This window comes from Bos taurus, chromosome 4 (assembly GCF_002263795.3).
Source record: "Bos taurus isolate L1 Dominette 01449 registration number 42190680 breed Hereford chromosome 4, ARS-UCD2.0, whole genome shotgun sequence".
Taxonomy (NCBI): Eukaryota; Metazoa; Chordata; class Mammalia; order Artiodactyla; family Bovidae; genus Bos; species Bos taurus.
The window spans coordinates 40058621-40077870 of NC_037331.1; the positions used below are offsets into that span (position 1 = coordinate 40058621).

At 34.4% G+C, this 19250-nt stretch overlaps 1 protein-coding gene across 3 annotated transcripts in view; it reads left to right on the top strand.

Annotated features, from left to right (window-relative positions):
* SEMA3C (semaphorin 3C) overlaps nt 1-19250 on the top strand; it is a 207955-nt gene that overhangs the window by 118903 nt on the left and 69802 nt on the right. For all 3 annotated transcript variants that reach the window (XM_024990627.2, NM_001101082.1, XM_059885534.1), the window contains exons 5-9: nt 2182-2301; nt 11071-11161; nt 15376-15495; nt 16886-17028; nt 18761-18875. In XM_024990627.2, the coding sequence (XP_024846395.1) occupies nt 2182-2301; nt 11071-11161; nt 15376-15495; nt 16886-17028; nt 18761-18875 (589 nt within the window). The remainder of the gene's footprint in view (nt 1-2181; nt 2302-11070; nt 11162-15375; nt 15496-16885; nt 17029-18760; nt 18876-19250) is intronic.

Sequence of the window (19250 nt, forward strand, 5' to 3'; positions counted from 1 at the left end):
CAAGATTCTATATTAAACACATCTGTGCTTGAAAATCTGCTTTACCTATTTCTAGCTATATGACCTTACTGCTAAGTCGCTTCAGTCGTGTCTGACTCTGTGTTATCCCATAGACAGCAGCCTACCAGGCTGCCCCGTCCCTGGGATTCTCAAGGCAAGAACATTGGAGTGGGTTGCCATTTCCTTCTCCAACTCATGAAAGTGAAGTCGCTCAGTTGTGTCCGACTCTTAGCGACCCCATGGACTGCAGCCTACCAGGCTCCTGCGTCCATGGGATTTTCCAGGCAAGAGTACTGGAGTGGGGTGCCATTGCCTTCTCCGATATGACCTTAGGCAAGTTAACTAAACAAGATCTAAACTTTGTGCTTCTAAAACCCGAGTTGAAAACCTGAGTGAATATACATAGTTTGCTCAATAAATGTGATCTCTAAAGGTTAAGAAATCAATCTTCTGGAGGTTAAGTATATAAAATGATTGTTCTTGTGTCTAATGCATAATAAATTTTCAAAAATAGTAGCCATAATAAAGACATATATATAACATATATGTATACATAAACATATACATGAAACAAGTATAATCTGTATTTGAGGTGTAAAAGAGATATTAGTGACTTCTTCCTTTATCCCAATACCAATAATTCATAATGGAAAAATCTGCAAACCTCAAGATGAAACAGACATAACCTCTTATTAATAGAATTGAATCAAATTCATGTTTTGCAGGAAAATATTATGTACAGAATCCCAGAATGACTGAACTTGGATATGAAAAAAAATAAACACAAGTCTCATTGCTCACATATACCTTTAAACATAGACATACTGTATATACACCATACTTCATCTATGATTTTTCTCCAGAGAAACACATTTCAGCTGCAGTATGTAGTCAGTTTCTAGGCACCTCTATAAACAGGTGTCAAGATACAGTGACACTATATATGACAAAAACTCTTAATGTCTTAAAATAAAAATAAAGAATATAGTCTGCTGTGTAAGGTTAAATTTATATAACAGCAGAGTTGGTGATTGATTATTTAATAATAAAAATGCCATAACAGAAACATATATATATATACAATTACTACATATGAAAATAAGCATATATTTGCTGACAAGTAATAATGAGTATAAAAGGAGAAAATGATGAGAAAATATAAAATAATATTGACTTTAAATTTTGGCAATTTTTAAAAACTTTTTAATAATATAATAAACGTTCATTATAAAATATTAGTAAAGTATGTGGTACCTAGAAGAGAAAAAAATACACTGTATGAACACCCATCTGAAAACCACTGAGTCTGACATTTTTTTATAAAAATGTTTGTCTCTAATGTGTAATATTATTAAACATTGCTAGAACAATGACTTTGTGAAGGGAACAATATTCAGCCTCAGGCTTGATTAATGTGTACTCAGCAAGGTAGTGACCCTGTAAGTGTAGAACATGCAATGGTTAATTCAGTCACTGAGCTCTGCATTTGGTGCCAACCATATTTGTGTATTTCTGCAAGGTCATAATCAGCTTATAATCACCATAATCATTTTTCATTTCATTGAGTGAATAAATGACAGCCTTTCCAATGGTTGGACTGGGAGCAGGTGAGAAAGGAGTCTGGGGAAAGAGGAAAGTATTTTAGGGGACCAAGAGCAGAGAGATCATGATTCCGTTATTTTTCACAGAAAGCGACAATGCTGGCATTTGTGTAACATTGGTCTTATTCACCCCATTATGAAGGCTAATAGTGTTTGCCACTGTAACTAATGATAACATATGGACCTTCTATGAGCACAATTAATTCACAACATGTTTTATATAACACGGATGAGTGTGTGTGTGTAATGTTTTGAGGAAAAATTGAGAAACAGTTTGGTATACTTTTCAATTTCTAAGCATTCTCAGATAAAGAGTAAGTTCATAAAATTTCAGAACATAAAAACATACCCATTATAAAAAATACTGAAATATGAGAGAGACATATCATTTTGCTCATTATCTGTTAGACAACCTTCCTCCTAAAATACACCATGGAATAAACCATGTTCTCTTGTTATCTCCTAACTAATTAAAAAGTTAGGGCATAAAGAAAAATGCATAGCAAAGTGTCACAGTAATACTTAGAAACAGCAATAAAAGTCATGGGTTACTAACCGCTCAGTTTTCCTTTTCTTATAGCATGGCTGCGGGAACTTTGTCCGTGTGATTCAGGCTTTCAACCGCACGCATTTGTATGTCTGTGGGAGTGGCGCTTTCAGCCCAGTCTGTGCTTATTTGAACAGAGGGAGGAGATCAGAGGTAAGTGTAACAATAATTCATTCTTATTTTGATGTCAGTGTCAAAGATTTCTTAAAACAGTAAAAACGTGGAAATATAATTAGTGGACATAAAAAATTTCAAGCCCTTTAAACACAAAATATGCTTGGTTCCTATTTGCAAGTTTAAAGTGTAGCCTTTTTTCTTCAACTAAATGTACAGGCTGCAGAAAATAAAGAAAGGAGATGGTGTGATTTCACAATTACTTAAAGTGTAAGGTATTGATAATATTTGATCCCAAAGTGGGATGTTTACAAGTGGTTCAAGATGATATGAAATATTAAAATTCTTAAAGAAAAGTGAAGCTATGCTTCTTAGAAGAGTACAGTTGTCTGCATTGAGCTTGTCATTAGAACCACAGGTCTGTGATCAACTGATTAAATAAACTACTTCCCCAGACATCTGCAGTCTGTCAGAAACTCCACTGAGAAGGGTGTGCAGTCATGGTACAGGCCAGTGATAGCATAGCACTTTTCAGAGCACGGATTTTTAAGTAAAATCATTTTCCCATGTACAAATTGCCCAACATACACTTCAAGCCTTAATAGGAAAGTTGGTCCAAAAAGTAATCTCCTTTGGAAAACCAGCATGAAACAAATTTTAATCACTTTACTAAATAAGAACTACTTCAGTCTCACTTCAAAAGATATGTTTCAAAGGGAAAGCATTTCCATTAATTAATCTCTTTAAATATCTTAAGAGCATATTTAAGTGTGAAAAGGGTTATAAAATTTTAAGCTTTATATGTTTTACTTAATAGTCAACTTAAGTCAGTGTTTTTCCACATCGTATTTACATATCTATAATATGTAATTAACAATACAAATACAAAATGCACAGTTTTATCAAACACCTAATGTATTTTATTTAGTTTAAAATAAAAGGCCATGATGCAGAACTCTTTCTTTGAGAGAGTTCTATTTATTCATCACTAACATTGTATTTTGTTTAAACAAACAAAAACATTGTATTTAGTTTAAAATAAAAGGCCATGATGCAGAACTCTCTCTTTGAGAGAGTTCTATTTATTCATCACTAACATTGTATTTTGTAGTGATCAGAGGCAGTACTTACCGCTAACATCCTGTTTGTACTAAGATACGGCATGTTTCTTGTACTTGAAGCCACTTTGAAAATGAAGATTAGGGTGGCACATTCATTAAATATTACATTTTATTTCTGAGACACTGTCCACCACCTTTTTACCTGTCTGTCTAATAGCAATTTGTTGGTTCTCAAAGGATATTATATAACCCTGCTTGATGTTTGGAACATCACATACTTTTATTAGACTCTATGGCCCTTCCATTATATTGTGACTGAGTCAGTGCTTTCCTAGAGCCTTCAGTGATGCTTCTCAAAGAGTCTACAGTTCTTGCTGCATAGATTCCTAACATGGTTCTTCTCTTTTATCCCCTGTCTTCTGGTCCTGGAAGAAAAATAAAGTGACACAAGTAAATGATGACTTTAAATAATGAATAAAACATTAATAAGAAACAATTATTGGTTAATTTTGCCGTGCAATCTTAAAATGTTACATCTCATCTCTGATTGGTTTTATCAGATGCATCTATAACATCAGTTCCCATAAGTGAATAAATACTGTTTAAGCTCCTGATGCTGCAGCTCATCAATCAGATAACTTTGACCAATCAAGAATATCACAGGCATTCAATTTATTCCTTGTGCTTTTTAAAGCAAATTAATCACCAAACTTTTCTTTTTCTTCATTTTATTGTAGTTTTTCTCATGTCAGAAGAAAAGCTGTGCATTTTTCTCACTAATAAAGTTATTTAATCTTTAGCCTTCATCACTGTTTTACATCTTCTTTCCTTTCCCCTGCATTTACTCTTTTTTTCTTCTCTAACAGTAGGTTTCCCTTCCTGTGACTTTTTTCCAACCCTCTCCTTTCACTCTCTTTTACTTTATCACAAAACTTCTCAGACTAGTAAACTATTTTTCAGCTTTTATATTCCTATTTTCCCTATCTTGCATTAAACCTTCCTAATCTGAATTTAATTTTCACCTACTAATTAAAACTCTTTCCTAACAACCAGGACTCTCAGTGATCATACTGACTCCCCTAATCAGCATGTTTTCTCCTAGACCAAGCTACAACATGTAATGCCCTCTATTTTTCAGCACCTTTATGGACATCTTTGGCCATGGGATATTTTGCTATGCCTTTTTTCCTCATCTTTCACCATGTACTGTCTTTCTGGTCCTATTTTTTCCTCCTGTCGATTCAGTCTACAAAGATATATTCATTTAATGGCAGAAAAAAATCATGTCAGAACTTGTAAGCTACCTTTTGGATACTGATCTTTGTCTTGTGTCAAAGGAGAAGCAACTGAAGCAATCTCAAGCAGGAAGTGTCATGAACAGATTTGTGCTGTCACTTTTATTTTGTGTTACATTGACTCTTCTGTTGTTCATTTTGTTTGTTAGCCTGGATATGATTCTTCTGAGTCTGAGATGCTATTGAAAGATACAAGTAGAAATATCAAGTAGGCAGCTGAGTATAAAGTTGGCTATATAAATATTTGAGTAATTATCTTACAGGAATAACTGAAGCCCAAACAAAGTGTAAGTTATTCATGTAGGAAGAATACAGCATGAAAAGAGAAGAGTGACTATGATTGAGACTTGAGGATCTTCTAAATTTAAATAGCCATGTGGAGGAAAAGGAATCTCCAAAAAAAGACTAAGAAACTAGAGAAGGAGAGAAAAAAAAAAAAAAACAAGCATGTGTTGGTGCTGTGAATAAAGACAAGTCATTATAAAAAGATACAAGTGAGCAACAATACCAAATACCATTGAGATCCAAGAAAGAAGTCTAAAAATATAAGTGCTGAATTGTATACATGATAGGCATCAGGGATCTTGTCAAAATGACTTTCAATAGAGCAACTGAGGTTCGATGCCCAACTGAAATGGATTGAGAAGAAAGTAAGAAGTCAGAAATGATGACAAATGTATGTTAATGTTAGTCTCTAATTACTCTCAAGGAGAGTAATGTTTAAGAACTGAAGGAGTTGTTGAAATGATATTGTAAAGGATCCAGTTAATAAAATTAAAGAAAGAGTAAGGATAATGGAAAGTATACCTAAGTATGTCTAAGAGGACTGAATAAGAGGATCTAAAACATTGGTGAAAGGATTGGCCTTACAGTAAGAGAAATATTCCCTCTCGTGTATTAGTGGATGCATTAATTTATAGTTTTTAGTAGTGTATGTATTTGGTAGTGATGAACTCAAGACGTCTCATTTAAGGACTTCACTTTCTCAGCAACATGTCAATCGTATGAGCTGAGAATAAAGTAGGAGATTTGACAATGGTGGCATTGGTTTGAAGTTATTAATGGAAGAACCAGTGGCATAGTACCTTTGGAAGATACAAGAAGTGTAGAGGATTCATTTTAAGTTGATGATCACAAATCTATACTATGTTGAATATACCTTGTTTGATCACCTTTGGCAAAATGCTTAGAAGTTTGGAGGCAAGTATGAAGAAAGTAGATAGACATGTGTTTACAGGTTGTGGTTGCAATGAAAAATCACAGAATGAAGGAAATTAACACTTTTGCCAAAAAAAAAAAATTAAGATTAAAAAACATGAACCATAAACTGGTTATGAGAAAGCAAGAAGGGAGAAGAAAGATGAATTGTTAAAAAAAGAGTTCTTAGGAGATGAGTTTGAAGAATTGTTGCAATATGCTTGAATTAGTGACTATTTGGGTCTACCACATACTTTCCTGCTGATGACAAGATTTAAACTCTACTGTATGAGCCCAAGGAGGCTGTGCAATGGAGAAAGTAGTCAGTGGAGAACAAGTGATAACTACGGAATCTCCTCAATTCCTGCAGTGACAACTATCACTATTACTGTCAAATCGGTATATGACTCTGGCTACACATACAGGTTTACTAAATTTTATTTTTTCCAGCAAGTTTATCATTATTTGTTTAAAGAGTAATCCAAGTCTATGCCCCAACCACTAATGATGAAGAAGTTGAAGCTGAACAGTTTTATGAAGATGTACAAAACCTTCTAAAACTAACACCAAAAAAAGATGTCCTTTTCCTCATAGGGGATTAGAATTCAAAAGTAGGACGTCAAAGATACCTGGAGTAATAGGCAAGTTTGGCCTTGGAGTACAAAATGAAGCAGGGCAAAGGTTAACAGAGTTTTGCCAAGAGAACACACTGGTCATAGCAAACAACCTCTTTCAGCAACACAAGAGATTACTGTATATGTGGATGTCACCAGATGGTCAACAGTGAAATCAGATTGATTATATTCTTTGCAGCCAAAGATGGAGAAGCTCTATACAGTCAGCAAAAATTAGACCAGAGGCTGACTGGCTCTGATCATGAATACCTTATTGAAAAATTCAGCCTTAAGTAGAAGAAAGTAGGAAAAACCACTAGACCATTCAGGTATGACCTGAATCAAATCCTTTATGATTATACAGTGGAAGGAACAAACAGATTCAAGGGTTTAGATCAGATAGAGTGCCTGAAGAACTGTGGACAGAGGTTTGTAATATTATATAGTAGATGATGACTAAAACCATTCCCAAGAAAGAGAAATGCAAGAAGGAAAATTGGTTGTCTGAGTAGGCCTTATAAATAGCTGAGAAAAGAAGAGAAGCTAAAGGCAAAAGAGGAAAGCAAAGATATACCCAACTGAGTGCAGGGCTCCAGAGAACAGCAGGGAGAGATAAGAAAGCCTTCTTAAGTGATCAATGCAGAGAAATAGAGGAAAACAATAGAATGGTAAAGACTAGAGATCTCTTCAAGAAAATTAGAGATACTAAGGGAACATTTCATGCAAAGATGGGCACAATAAAGGAGATAAATGTTATGAAGATGCAGAAGATATTAAGAAGAGGTGGCAAGAATACACAGAAGAACTATACAAAAAAGATCATATTGACCCAGATAACCACAGTGGTGTGATCACTCACCTAGAGCCAGACCTCCTGGAGTGCAAAGTCAAGTAGGCCTTAGGAAGCATCACTATGACCCAAGCTAGTGGAGGTGATGGAATTCCAGCTAAGCTACTTAAAATTCTAAAAGGTGAGGTTGTAAAAGTATTGCATTCAATATGCCAGCAAATTTGGAAAACTCAGCAGTGGCCACAGGACTGGAAAAGGTTGGTTTTCATTCCAATCCCAAAGAAAGTCAATGCCAAAGATTGTTCAGACTACCATATAGTTGTGCTCATTTCACATGCTAACAAAATAATGCTCAAAATCCTTCAAGCTAGGCTTCAACATTATGTGAACTGAGAAGCTCCAGATACACAAACTGGATTTAGAAAAGGCAGAAGAACCTGAGAGCAAATGGTCAACATCTGCTGAATCATAAAAAAAGCAAGGGCATTCCAAAAAGACATCTATTTCTCCTTCATTGACTGCACTAAATCCTCTGACTGTCAGATCAGATCAGGTCAGTCGATCAGTCATGTCTAACTCTTTGCCACCCCTGGACTGCAGAACACCAGGCTTCCCTGTCCATCACCAACTCCTGGAGCTCACTCAAACTCATCTCCATCGTGTCGATGATGCCATCCAACGATCTCACCCTCTGTCATCTCCTAGACTCCCGCCTTCAATCTTTCCCAGCATCAGGGTCTTTTCCAGTGAGTCAGTTCTTTGCATCAGGTGGCCAAAGTATTGGAGTTTCAGCTTCAACATCAATCCTTCCAATGAATATTCAGGACTGATCTCCTTTAGGATTGACTGGTTGGATCTCCTTGCATTCCAAGGGTTTCTCAAGAGTCTTCTCCAACACCACAGTTCAAAAGCATCAGTTCTTTGGCACTCAGCTTTCTTTATAATCCAATTCTCACGTTCATACATAAGTGTGGATCACAACAAACTGGAAAATTTTTAAAGAGATGGGAATCCCCAACCACCTTACCTGCCTCCTAAAAAATCTGTGTGTAGGTCAAGAAGCAACAATTAGAACCTGACATGGAACAAGAAACTGATTCAAAATTGGGAAAGGAGTACATCTAACCTGTATATTGTCACTCTGCTTATTTAGCTTCTTTGCAGAGTAGATCATGAAAAATGCTGGGCTGGATGACTTACAAACTGGAATCCACTTTGCTGGCAGAAACTTCAACAACTTCAGGTATGCAGACGATACCACTCTAATGACAGAGAGTGAAGAGAAACTAAAGAGCCTGTTGATGAGGGTGAAAGAAGAGAGTGAAAAAGCTGGCTTAAAACCGAACATTCAAAATAACGAATATCAAGACATCTGGTCCCATCACTTCATGGTGAAATAGTGACACTTTATTTTCTTGAGCTCCAAAATCACTGCAGACTGTGACTACAGCCACGAAGTTAAGACACTTGCTCATTGGAAGAAAAGCTTTGACAAACCTAGACAGCTTGTTAAAAAGCAGAGACATCACTTTGCTGACAAAGTTCCTTATAGTCAAAGCTATGGTTTTCCCAGTAGTCATGTGCAGATGTGAGAGCTGGACCATAAAGAAGACTGAGCACCAGAGAATTGATGCTTTCTAATTGTCAGGCTGGAGAAGATTCTTGAGGGTTGCTTGTACAGCACAGAGATCAAACAAGTCAATTCTAAAGGAAATCAACCCTGACTATTCATTGGAAGGACTGATGCTGAAGCTGAAGCTCTAATGTTTTGGCCATCTGATACAAAGAGCCAATTCATTGGAAAAGACCCTGATTCTGGAAAAGATTGAGGGCAAAAGGAGAAGGGGGTGCAGAGAATGAGATGGTTGGATGGCATCACCAACTCAGTGGACATGAGTTTGAGCAAACTCAGTGAGATAGTGAAGGACAGGGAAGCCTTTTGTGCTGGAGTTCATGGGGTTGCCAAGAGTCAGATATGACTTAGCAACTGAAAAACAACATTATACAAACGACACCCTCTTGGAAAGCAGACATGACTGAATTTTGCTTTTGTCACTATTTATCTGTGTGTGATCTTGGAAAAGCCATGTTTTCCTCATCTTTGGAGTCAATCCATAAAGAGCATTGAGTTGTAGGACCTTTCTAGGCTAGAGCACTGTGATTCTTTTGAAGCAGTATGATTTCCCATTACCTCAAGAGATTTCTTGCAATACATTAAGCTCAGTATAACAAAAATGAAATAGTTTTTCTTTAAAGAGTCAAAACTTCAGAATCAACTTTATTTTCTTCATCTTCTTGAACTATATTCAATTAGTTATTGATTGTCAAGCTCTATCTATTTTCACTTTACAGATCTTCTCGTATCTTTACCACTCTTACCCTAACCAAGAGATCCTAGCATGTCAGATTATTATTCCCTAATTCCTGGACTACTGAGTTGAAAACAAATTTATTTTCTTGAATTCAGTGTCTGTTTTTATAACCACCATTCTCAGTCTTCTTAAAGAATAAGATAAGGTCCAATCTTCTTAAAACAATGTTTTGATCCTTTTATTCCATACTCAAAAATGTTGAGCTTGCATTTTCTTTGGGCTAATTTTGGAAAACACCTTAATAATTAAGGTCTTACATCATCCAATACAATCAACAATGTGATCATTTTTTCTTTGAATTTTAGTAGTAGCTTTTACTAACTTTATTTAAATAAAAAGATAAATATACCAACAAAATGCTCCCTCTCAGTGAAGCTACACTGACCATTATATTTCTAATTGAACCCACTGCCCCCATTCCCTGCTTAAATTTTCTCCAAAGCACTGAGTACCATCTAACATATTCAATATTTTGCATGTTTATTCTTTTTATATTCTCTATTTCCATTCTCTATCTTTGGTTTATAAATTACCTACAGGTAAGAATTTTTGACTGTTTTGTTACTCTGTCCCCAATGTTTTTTCAGTGTTGGGCACATAGTAGATGCTTGTCAAATTTTTGTTAAGTAAATGAATGAGTAAATGAAGCATTTTTAACTAAATTATGAATTATTTTGTTAAATCTAGTACAATGCTTTCTATAACAAAGTGGTAACATAAAATTTTATATTTAAAAAAGATCTTGATTATTTTGAAAGTAATCATAATCCTTATACACATTGTTTCTCTGAACAGTTTTCTTCTTTTGGCCAATGTTCAACATATCTAGTTCAGGTTTATGATGATCCTTGATTTCCAAGTGTTGATTTTTTTTTTTTTTAAGTATAGTTGCTTCACAGTGTTAGTTTCTGCTGTACAATAAGTGAATCGGCTATAAGTAGACATACATCCCCTCCCTGTTGCGTCTCCCTCCCACTCCACCCCCATCTCACCCCCTAGGTCATCACCGAGCACCAAGCTGAGCTTCTAGAGCAGGTTCTCACTAGCTTTCTCTTTTACACGTGGTAATTTATATACGTCAATCCTAAGCTCCCAATTTGTCTCACCCTCCCCTTCCCCCTGTGTCTGCATGTCCATTCTCCACATCTGCGTCTATATTCTTACTCTGGAATAGGTTTATCTGTACCATTTTTCTAAGCCAAGTGTTTTTATTGATGTTGATTTGAGAACTTGTTGGATTAACTTTATGGGGAGTGTAATAGGATGAGAACTTGACCTGCTAAGGTTAGTTTGTAACTTACAGATGCATTCTTCATATAGGCCAAGAAAACTTTAACATAGTAAAATTGGGAAGGCATAAGCAACTGAGTAGAAGGCGTGTTATTCATGATGATGCTTTGTTTTACTAAAGAACAATTGGTTAACTAAGATAAAGTAATTTCTTTTTTTTTTACATTTTCAATTTTATCTATAATAAAGGACCAAGTTTTCATGATTGACTCCAAGTGTGAATCTGGAAAAGGACGCTGCTCTTTCAACCCCAATGTGAACACAGTGTCTGTTATGATCAGTAAGTGGAAAATAAAAGGGGAGGTTTAAAAAAGGAAATTAAAGAAAATAAATACATTATACCATATGTCCATTTTGAATAGTTGTGTGGATGATAGTACATGAGTAAAATAATAGAAAGCGAGTTGTGGGAAATTCTAATTTCTTATTTCCAAGAATATTCATGAGTAAATGATAGCCGTGTGTTTTTTCATCTAATATGACTACTGTCATTCATAGAGTAAGTCAACCATTTGAAAAGTGTATCTATGTATACATATGTTAATAAATATTGTATGCATACATATATCAATATATATTAGGAAGTAAATTTCAGTGTAGTTGTTATTTTGTATATTCTGTTTTTCTGATGTTTTAGTTATCTTTTACAAACAATTAAAACTGGTATTTCTTCCATGTGAAGAAATAGCAAAGTGCATATGTTAGCCAAGTACATTCTCTATGAAATGTCTAAAAGTTCTCATACAAAAAAACAGGTACTAGTAAAGTCACTTTTTTATTTCCTCATATTTTGTAAATTATATCAGTTAAGAATCAGGCCCAATTGTTCCCTGCCACACACATAAACAAATCGATGTACTTGAGTCGCAGTCATCAGTGCCTATCTATAGCTCACTTGAAAGACATTCTAGAATATGTCTTAAGACATTATAAGATGTAATTAGGACACTTCTGGAATACGTCTGACTTAACATTAGTTAACTATAAGACAAATCTTAAATTTCAGTATGCCAATTATATAGTAAAAACTTTTTCCTTTTTGTTTCTCTATGTTTTGCCAGTGGTAAAATCTCATCATTTAACAAAAGAACAGGTGGGAAAATAATTATTGTGTTCAACAGACTTTGCTTTGATTCATTTTAAAAGGCAATTCATCTTTCTTTCTCAGATCTGGAAACTAAATTAAGATAAGTACTCCAGCATTGACTAAAATGTGAACTTGGAAATTATCCAGTAAATTATTTCCATGTAGTCATTCAGAATGGTCAGGGAGGAAATGAAAGTGTATCATTAGAACAAAAAATTAGAAAGCATTGAAACTACAGGATATATAATTAAGTCCGATGCAGAGTATTTTCAAATAAGTTTCTAAATATTATTTAATAGAAGCAATGTCTCAGAAAGTATTTGCCTTTAGAAACTATGATTTGTATAGTTCTAGATAAATATAAAACGGAGAAGGCAATGGCACCCCACTCCAGTACTCTTGCCTGGAAAATCCCATGGATGGAGGAGCCTGGTAGGCCGCAGTCCATGGGCTCTGTAGGAATCGGACGCGACTGAGCGACTTCACTTTCACTTTTCACTTTCATGCATTGGAGAAGGAAATGGCAACCCACTCCAGTGTTCTTGCCTGGAGAATCCCAGGGACGGCAGAGCCTGGTGGGTTGCCCTCTCTGGGGTCGCACAGAGTCGGACACGACTGAAGAGACTTACCAGCAGCAGCAGCAGATAAATATAAAAAGTTTTCACTTATTTCAAGTTAAATGCTATGAATTTCTAAACTTAGAAATTCAACATTATTGTTAACACTGATACTAGAATTTTATCTTCTCAAGTATTATTTAGGACAAAAAAGAGTTAAAACAAGGCATTATAAATTTTTCTGTTAAACTATGATAAGTCATGTAATAGTTTTGCCCCTTAAAGAGTTGGATTCATTTACAAAATGAAGATAATAATTAGTCTTCATTTTTCAAAGACCTGAGGCTTTGATTCCTAGGCTCATGTTCTTGTACTATACTTTTTAATATTTTGATTAACAAGATTTTTACTATCAAAGAAAATCATTAAACAATTTGCTTAACTTAGCTGAAACTAAAAAGAGCATGAAATTTTATAACCTTGTATTTATCATTTTATTTATTCCATTGATTATCTCTGTAATATTATCTCCAATATTGTGCATTTCATTTGTGTAGCCATCTCACTTTGCCATTTGATGTTTTACCATTTCTGTTCAATTGCAATCCACTATATAACTTGGTTAAAATATTAAAGTGCCAAGAAATGTTGAGAATTAGAAGAATTTCAAATTTCACAATATAGCACGGCATCTGGCCCAACGCGCTAGTGTTCTTTTGCTATTTTTAGTAATTGTTGTAGCACATCGAAGTCAGATGACATCTCTTATTAAGGAACCTATCCAAAACCTCTTGAGATATTTTTTAGTCAGTGGAAGTACAACTGGAAATCAAAGTATTTTTGGATTAAAGTTTAAAAGGAGCAAGTAAAAAAATTTTCCACTCTTAAAATTATTTCCAAAGTGATGTTAATTAACTATTTAATAAAGCAGAAACTTTATTATTTTAACTTGCTGTTAAACTTACTGAGAATTTATGACAGGAAATGAAGCCAATTAACCATCTAACTCTTTTTAAATAATCTTATTTTCGTTTCTTTATTTTTAATTGGAGGAAAATTGCTTTACAATGTTGTTTTGGTTTCCGCCATACAACACAGATCAGCCATCTAATTCTTTTGTAATGTTTATTGTTTAGTCACTTAGTCATGTCCGACTCTTTTGTGACCCCATTGATTGTAATCCTTGAGGCTCCTCTGTCAATGGGATTTCCCACACAAGAATGCTGCTGTAGGTTGCCACTTCCTTTTCCAGGAAATCTTCCCAACCCAGGGATCAAACCCAATTCTCCTGTATTGGCAGGTAGATTCTTTACCTCTGAGCCACCAAGGAAGCCCTTTGTTTAAGACAAAGCTAAAAGAGTGGTATGCAGTAGGATTAGAATCAGTCCTCTCCACAATAAACCATCCTCTGAGTGTCCTTTTTTTTTTCTTCCTGTAAACAGATATGAGATTATAATTCAGAGCTGTGCTAATAAATCTATTGAATATCAGAAATGTATAATCTACTCTTTGGGGGCATAATTGGATATAACAAAGCACAAAGTTATCTCAATTTAACAATCATTGTATCTACAGAATACTTGCATAGATGCTACACAAATGTTCACAAAATTGTAAAGAAACCTAATTGCTCAAAATCCTTTCATACACCTTTTTTTCGTTGTCTCCCTATAATCTGTTCCCATGGACTTCAGCTCTCTACTAGGAAGCAAAAAGGCAGCACAATGCCTGACTTACCCACTTGCTAACTGGTAGGGGTCCAGTCTGTGACCTGGTGAGCACATACTGAAAACATTCCATTCTTCATTCTATCCTAATCCAACTGGTATTGCTTATTACTAAACAGTGAGCTTAGAATGCTTTAAAATGTTTCAGTTCTGTCAAAATGACCACAATCTGAAGTGGCCAGGGGAGTAATTCTAGAACATCAGATGCTTGGTAGGTCAGTGGGCCAGACCTGATAAACTTTATTATTTTTTCAACTTAACTATTGTTTTGTACAAAAAAGTCACACATACCAATTTGATATTTACTCTCCTTATTAGACTAAAAATTAATGTCAGTCAGTTAACAAAGAAACAAAATGTCGAATGTTATGCACATACAGATTAGGATATCTTATTTTTGTCAATAAAAATGATAAATTAATTCAATCTTAAAATATCTCTTTTCTTGTCTTTAAATTTTATTTTATATGAGTTACTGTGTTAAGCTGTAGATGGCTTATTAAAATTGTATTATATTATTAACATAATGTTAATATGTTATGTGTCACAATTGATAAAGTAGCACTTTGTTTACCTTATAGAAACCTTCTAGCATCAAAGAACAAAACATATACTTTTAATCATGAAATTGTGTAATCATAGAGTTTTTAATATACAGCAAGAATTATCTGATCATAATCCAGTTCCCATAGAAGATTGAGATTCAGGGTGCTAAATGATTTATCCCTGATTTCCAGTTTGTTAATTCCTGCCAGAATTGGAAATCAAGTTTTCTGATTCTTAGAGTATGTTTTTACTTATTAAACAAGTAATCAGTAAGTCATTTCTTTTTTTTATTTATGTATTATTTCTGCCATTACTGATACACACTATATGAACATAGGTATTTAGTGTAGCTAAGTCAGGCAGAGGAATTCATCTCTATATAGGAAACGTTGTTTTGGTCATTATATATGAGACCAGATTAAACTTTATCCAGTTTTTTTTATTTGGTGGACAATGGAAAGCAATTAGTAACTTAAACACTCTGTAATATATGTCATGATCTAATAAGTAGATTTTTAAAATACCCTTTAAAACATTTGATTTGCTTTTAATTTTGTTGACATTTGCTTTTTCATAGATGAAGAGCTTTTCTCTGGAATGTATATAGATTTCATGGGGACAGATGCAGCTATTTTTCGAAGTTTAACCAAGAGGAATGCAGTCAGAACTGATCAACACAATTCTAAATGGCTAAGTGGTAAATAACACTTTATTCATTTTTTGAGAATCAGACTTTAAACTACTTTGTTTAATTTCATAATGAAAATTACATTAAAATTGTTAAAAAATTATGAGTGACAACAGTTTTGTACTCTGTGATTTTAAATATTTAGGCTAAATATATGAATGAAATGATCCAGGTTTCACATTGTAACACTTTATTAACAATTATAGAATTATCGTAGGATATATTAATAATAAAATGACAGTGATATTCATCATATGTACCTATAGACAAGAATCTTCTCCAGTTGTTTAATTGTAACATATTACAATGAAGTGTCATTTATTCATTTGGTCTGCTTTTATATTTTAATGCCAAATCTAAATTTTTTCCTAAATTTATGACAGATATAATGAGTAGGGCTTATTTAGAAGCTCTTCCTAATTGTTTTATGCTTAGATTCTAAAGCTATAAAAGTAGTATATACTATTTTTCTCACAAATTAACCAATAATTTGTGGAAACCATAAGTATGATAATTTTATTATATTCAGTATTCAGATGTTTCTAATTTGAGGGTCACATGGAATTCACATGATGAAAAGTGCTCATTTGACTTTAATGAACAGTTCCAAAAAGTTGCTATTGTTTAGAAGAGGAAGAAACTGCTAAGATCTTTGCCGTTTCACCCTGGGGATAGTTTAAACTGACCTTAAATTTGGCAATTCACTCAACCTTGCACAGTTAAGCATGAATCACTATAGTTGAGCATCCTATTCCACTCATAGACCAGCATAAGAAGGCATTGATTGTCCATTTACTTCTTCAAATTTTTCCTCCAGTACATCTGGAAGTAGAGTATTCTAAAGGTCGTTTTGTTCTTGAAATAAGGAATCCTTCTATGCTTTCAAATGACTGCATTTTTTGTCTTGAAAAGTTTCTCCTTCATTTCCTATGCTGTATTTTAAGAAAAATGTGTTTTTCAGATCTTGGACTCTGAACTCTTCATTCTGCTCTGTGAATTTGAATTTATATGCACTAGATTGAAAGCCACACATTTAAAAACAAACTTTTTTTTTCTGTGAAATGGCTATCAGATCCCATGGGAAATGGCTGGTAGAAAACTTCAATTTTTTAAAACTCATCAAGGCACGAATTTTGCAATTACTGTACTTTCAGAATGTATTGCAAACAGAGGAAAATAGTTTAAGCTATAATATTATAGCTGTACTTTGTGGCACTTGACATTCCAAATGCAGTATGTTTAGGGAATATAATTAATTGCTTTTAGATTTTTTGCCTGTGAATGTTGAATTGTTCCTTTATACCAAAGATGGAGAAAGCACGTGTCTGTGGTCTACATGGATGGAGAGTAGAAGGGTTTTCATCATGACTATATATATCATCTTTGTATTTTTTTCTAGAACCTATGTTTGTGGATGCACATGTCATACCAGATGGGACTGATCCAAATGATGCTAAGGTGTATTTCTTCTTCAAAGAGAAACTGACTGACAATAGCAGAAGTACAAAACAGATTCATTCCATGATTGCTAGAATATGTCCTGTAAGTATTAAAGTTGTTCTAATTTGAAGAGTAAGAAATTAATATTTCATAAACACATTTTCTTTTTCCAAAAGTTTATCTTCCTATTTTTATTATCTACTATTACCAATTAATAAAATCTTAAAAGGATACATTTAGACTTAATGTTTTTTCACATTAGTCATATGAGATAAGCATACTATTTCAGTAAAAAATCAATCCAAGGAAATAGCTTGGCCATGGTTTTATAAAAATTATTAGTTTTTATTAATTTTGCTTTTGCATTTAATGTATTAATATTTTAAAAAATTGCTAAATTGTATACTATAGAAAGAAATAGAGCAGTTCTTCTGAATACAGCAAAGCAACAGTAAAAGACAAATATTGAGGAATTGTCTACAATAGTGAACTTAAGAAATGCTTAATTAAAATACAGTTCTAATTACAAACTGTGATCAAAATGTTCTTGTTAATCAACAGTAAGAATACATGTTGTTGCTGTTGTTTAGTTGCTAAGTCATGTCCAACTCTTTTGCAACCCAATGGACTATAGCTAGGCTCCTCTGTAACTGGAATTTCCCAGGCAAGAATATGGGAGTGGGTAGCCATTCCCTTCTCCAGGGGATCTAACCCCACCCAGGGATCAAACCCTCGTCTCCTGCATTGGAGGACAGGTTCTTTACCACTGAGACATCTGGGGAGCCCGCAACCCAAAAAAAACTCATGATGTCTTCTCACATAGGAGTATTAAAGGCTTGTCCTGATGTATTTATGATTAGCATCTTTTGTACACAAGCATTTCTTAAAGCATTTGATGTTTAAAGTAGTATAATTTAAAGTGCTGCAATATTCCACTGATTGTGGAGCTCATCTCCTTTTCAGTCATCTGGAACAAGGCGGTAAGACCACCTGCTGACGTAAAAGGTTTCAGGGTGTACAGAAAAAAAATATTATCAATAGAGACTATTTGTGAATGATCCAAATACCATTTTCTCTGCCCTAACCAGAGAAATATGCATATAAATCATCTGATTTGAAATACTAAGAATTAAATAATAATGCAAAGAAATGAAGGCAGGAAAATAGAAGTAATGGGAACTACTTGGCATAAGTATAAACCCCTCTCCTGACCACTGTAGAATCAGCCAGATTCTCTGTATACATTAATTTATGTTTGTGTTGAAGACAGTGAGATATTTAGAAAGCTTTGAGGTATATGTGTTTATTCAATTCATTTTGATACATTTTCAGTTGAACTGAAAATAGAAGAATAACAGTATAACTATTTTTTAAAACTTACTATATATCAACTTGGAGAAGGCAATGGTACCCCACTCCAGTACTCTTGCCTGGAAAATCCCATGGATGGAGGAGCCTGGTAGGCTGCAGTCCATGAGGTCGCTGAGGGTCGGACATGACTGAGCGACTTCACTTTCACTTTTCACTTTCATGCATTGGAGAAGGAACTGGCAACCCACTCCAGTGTTCTTGCCTGGAGAATCCCAGTGACGGGGGAGCCTGGTGGGCTGCCGTCTATGGGGTCGCACAGAGTTGGACACGACTGAAGCGACTTAGCAGCAGCAGCAGCAGCAGCATATAACAACTATTCCTCTTTATTGACATGCAGATTTGGTTAACATTTTCATCCTTCAGGTGATAACAAATCCCCAAATAATAAGAATCCAATGTAAATTTTAAATACATTTCAGTGTCTATTTAAGCAGTCTGAAATATGTTTTCAAAATGATTTCAGAATGACACAGGTGGACTGCGCAGCCTTGTCAACAAGTGGACAACTTTCTTAAAAGCGAGGCTGGTGTGCTCGGTAACCGATGAAGATGGCCCAGAGACACACTTTGATGAATTAGGTACGTAAATGTGAGATTTAAAATGGTTTTGAAAGAGAGTTTGTACAGTTTACAATTCTGAATTAATGATCTGGGTACTACTCATGAATCTCCTGAAGTAGTTTTTAAATCTTTCTTACCCCTAAGTGCACTGCTGAAACATATAGTTCATTGAATCCACCATGATATATAGATCAGTGTGTTCTGTATGTGTGTTTGTATATGTTTCATAGAGACCGACAGAGAGAAGTACTTGTATAATTTATATATAAGTAATAATATGCTTGTGCTTTTTTAAAATGGTTGTGTATTTCATACATGTTTGAATTCTGATATTCTGGTATACCTGTGGCGGATTCATTTTGATATTTGGCAAAACTAATACAATTATGTAAA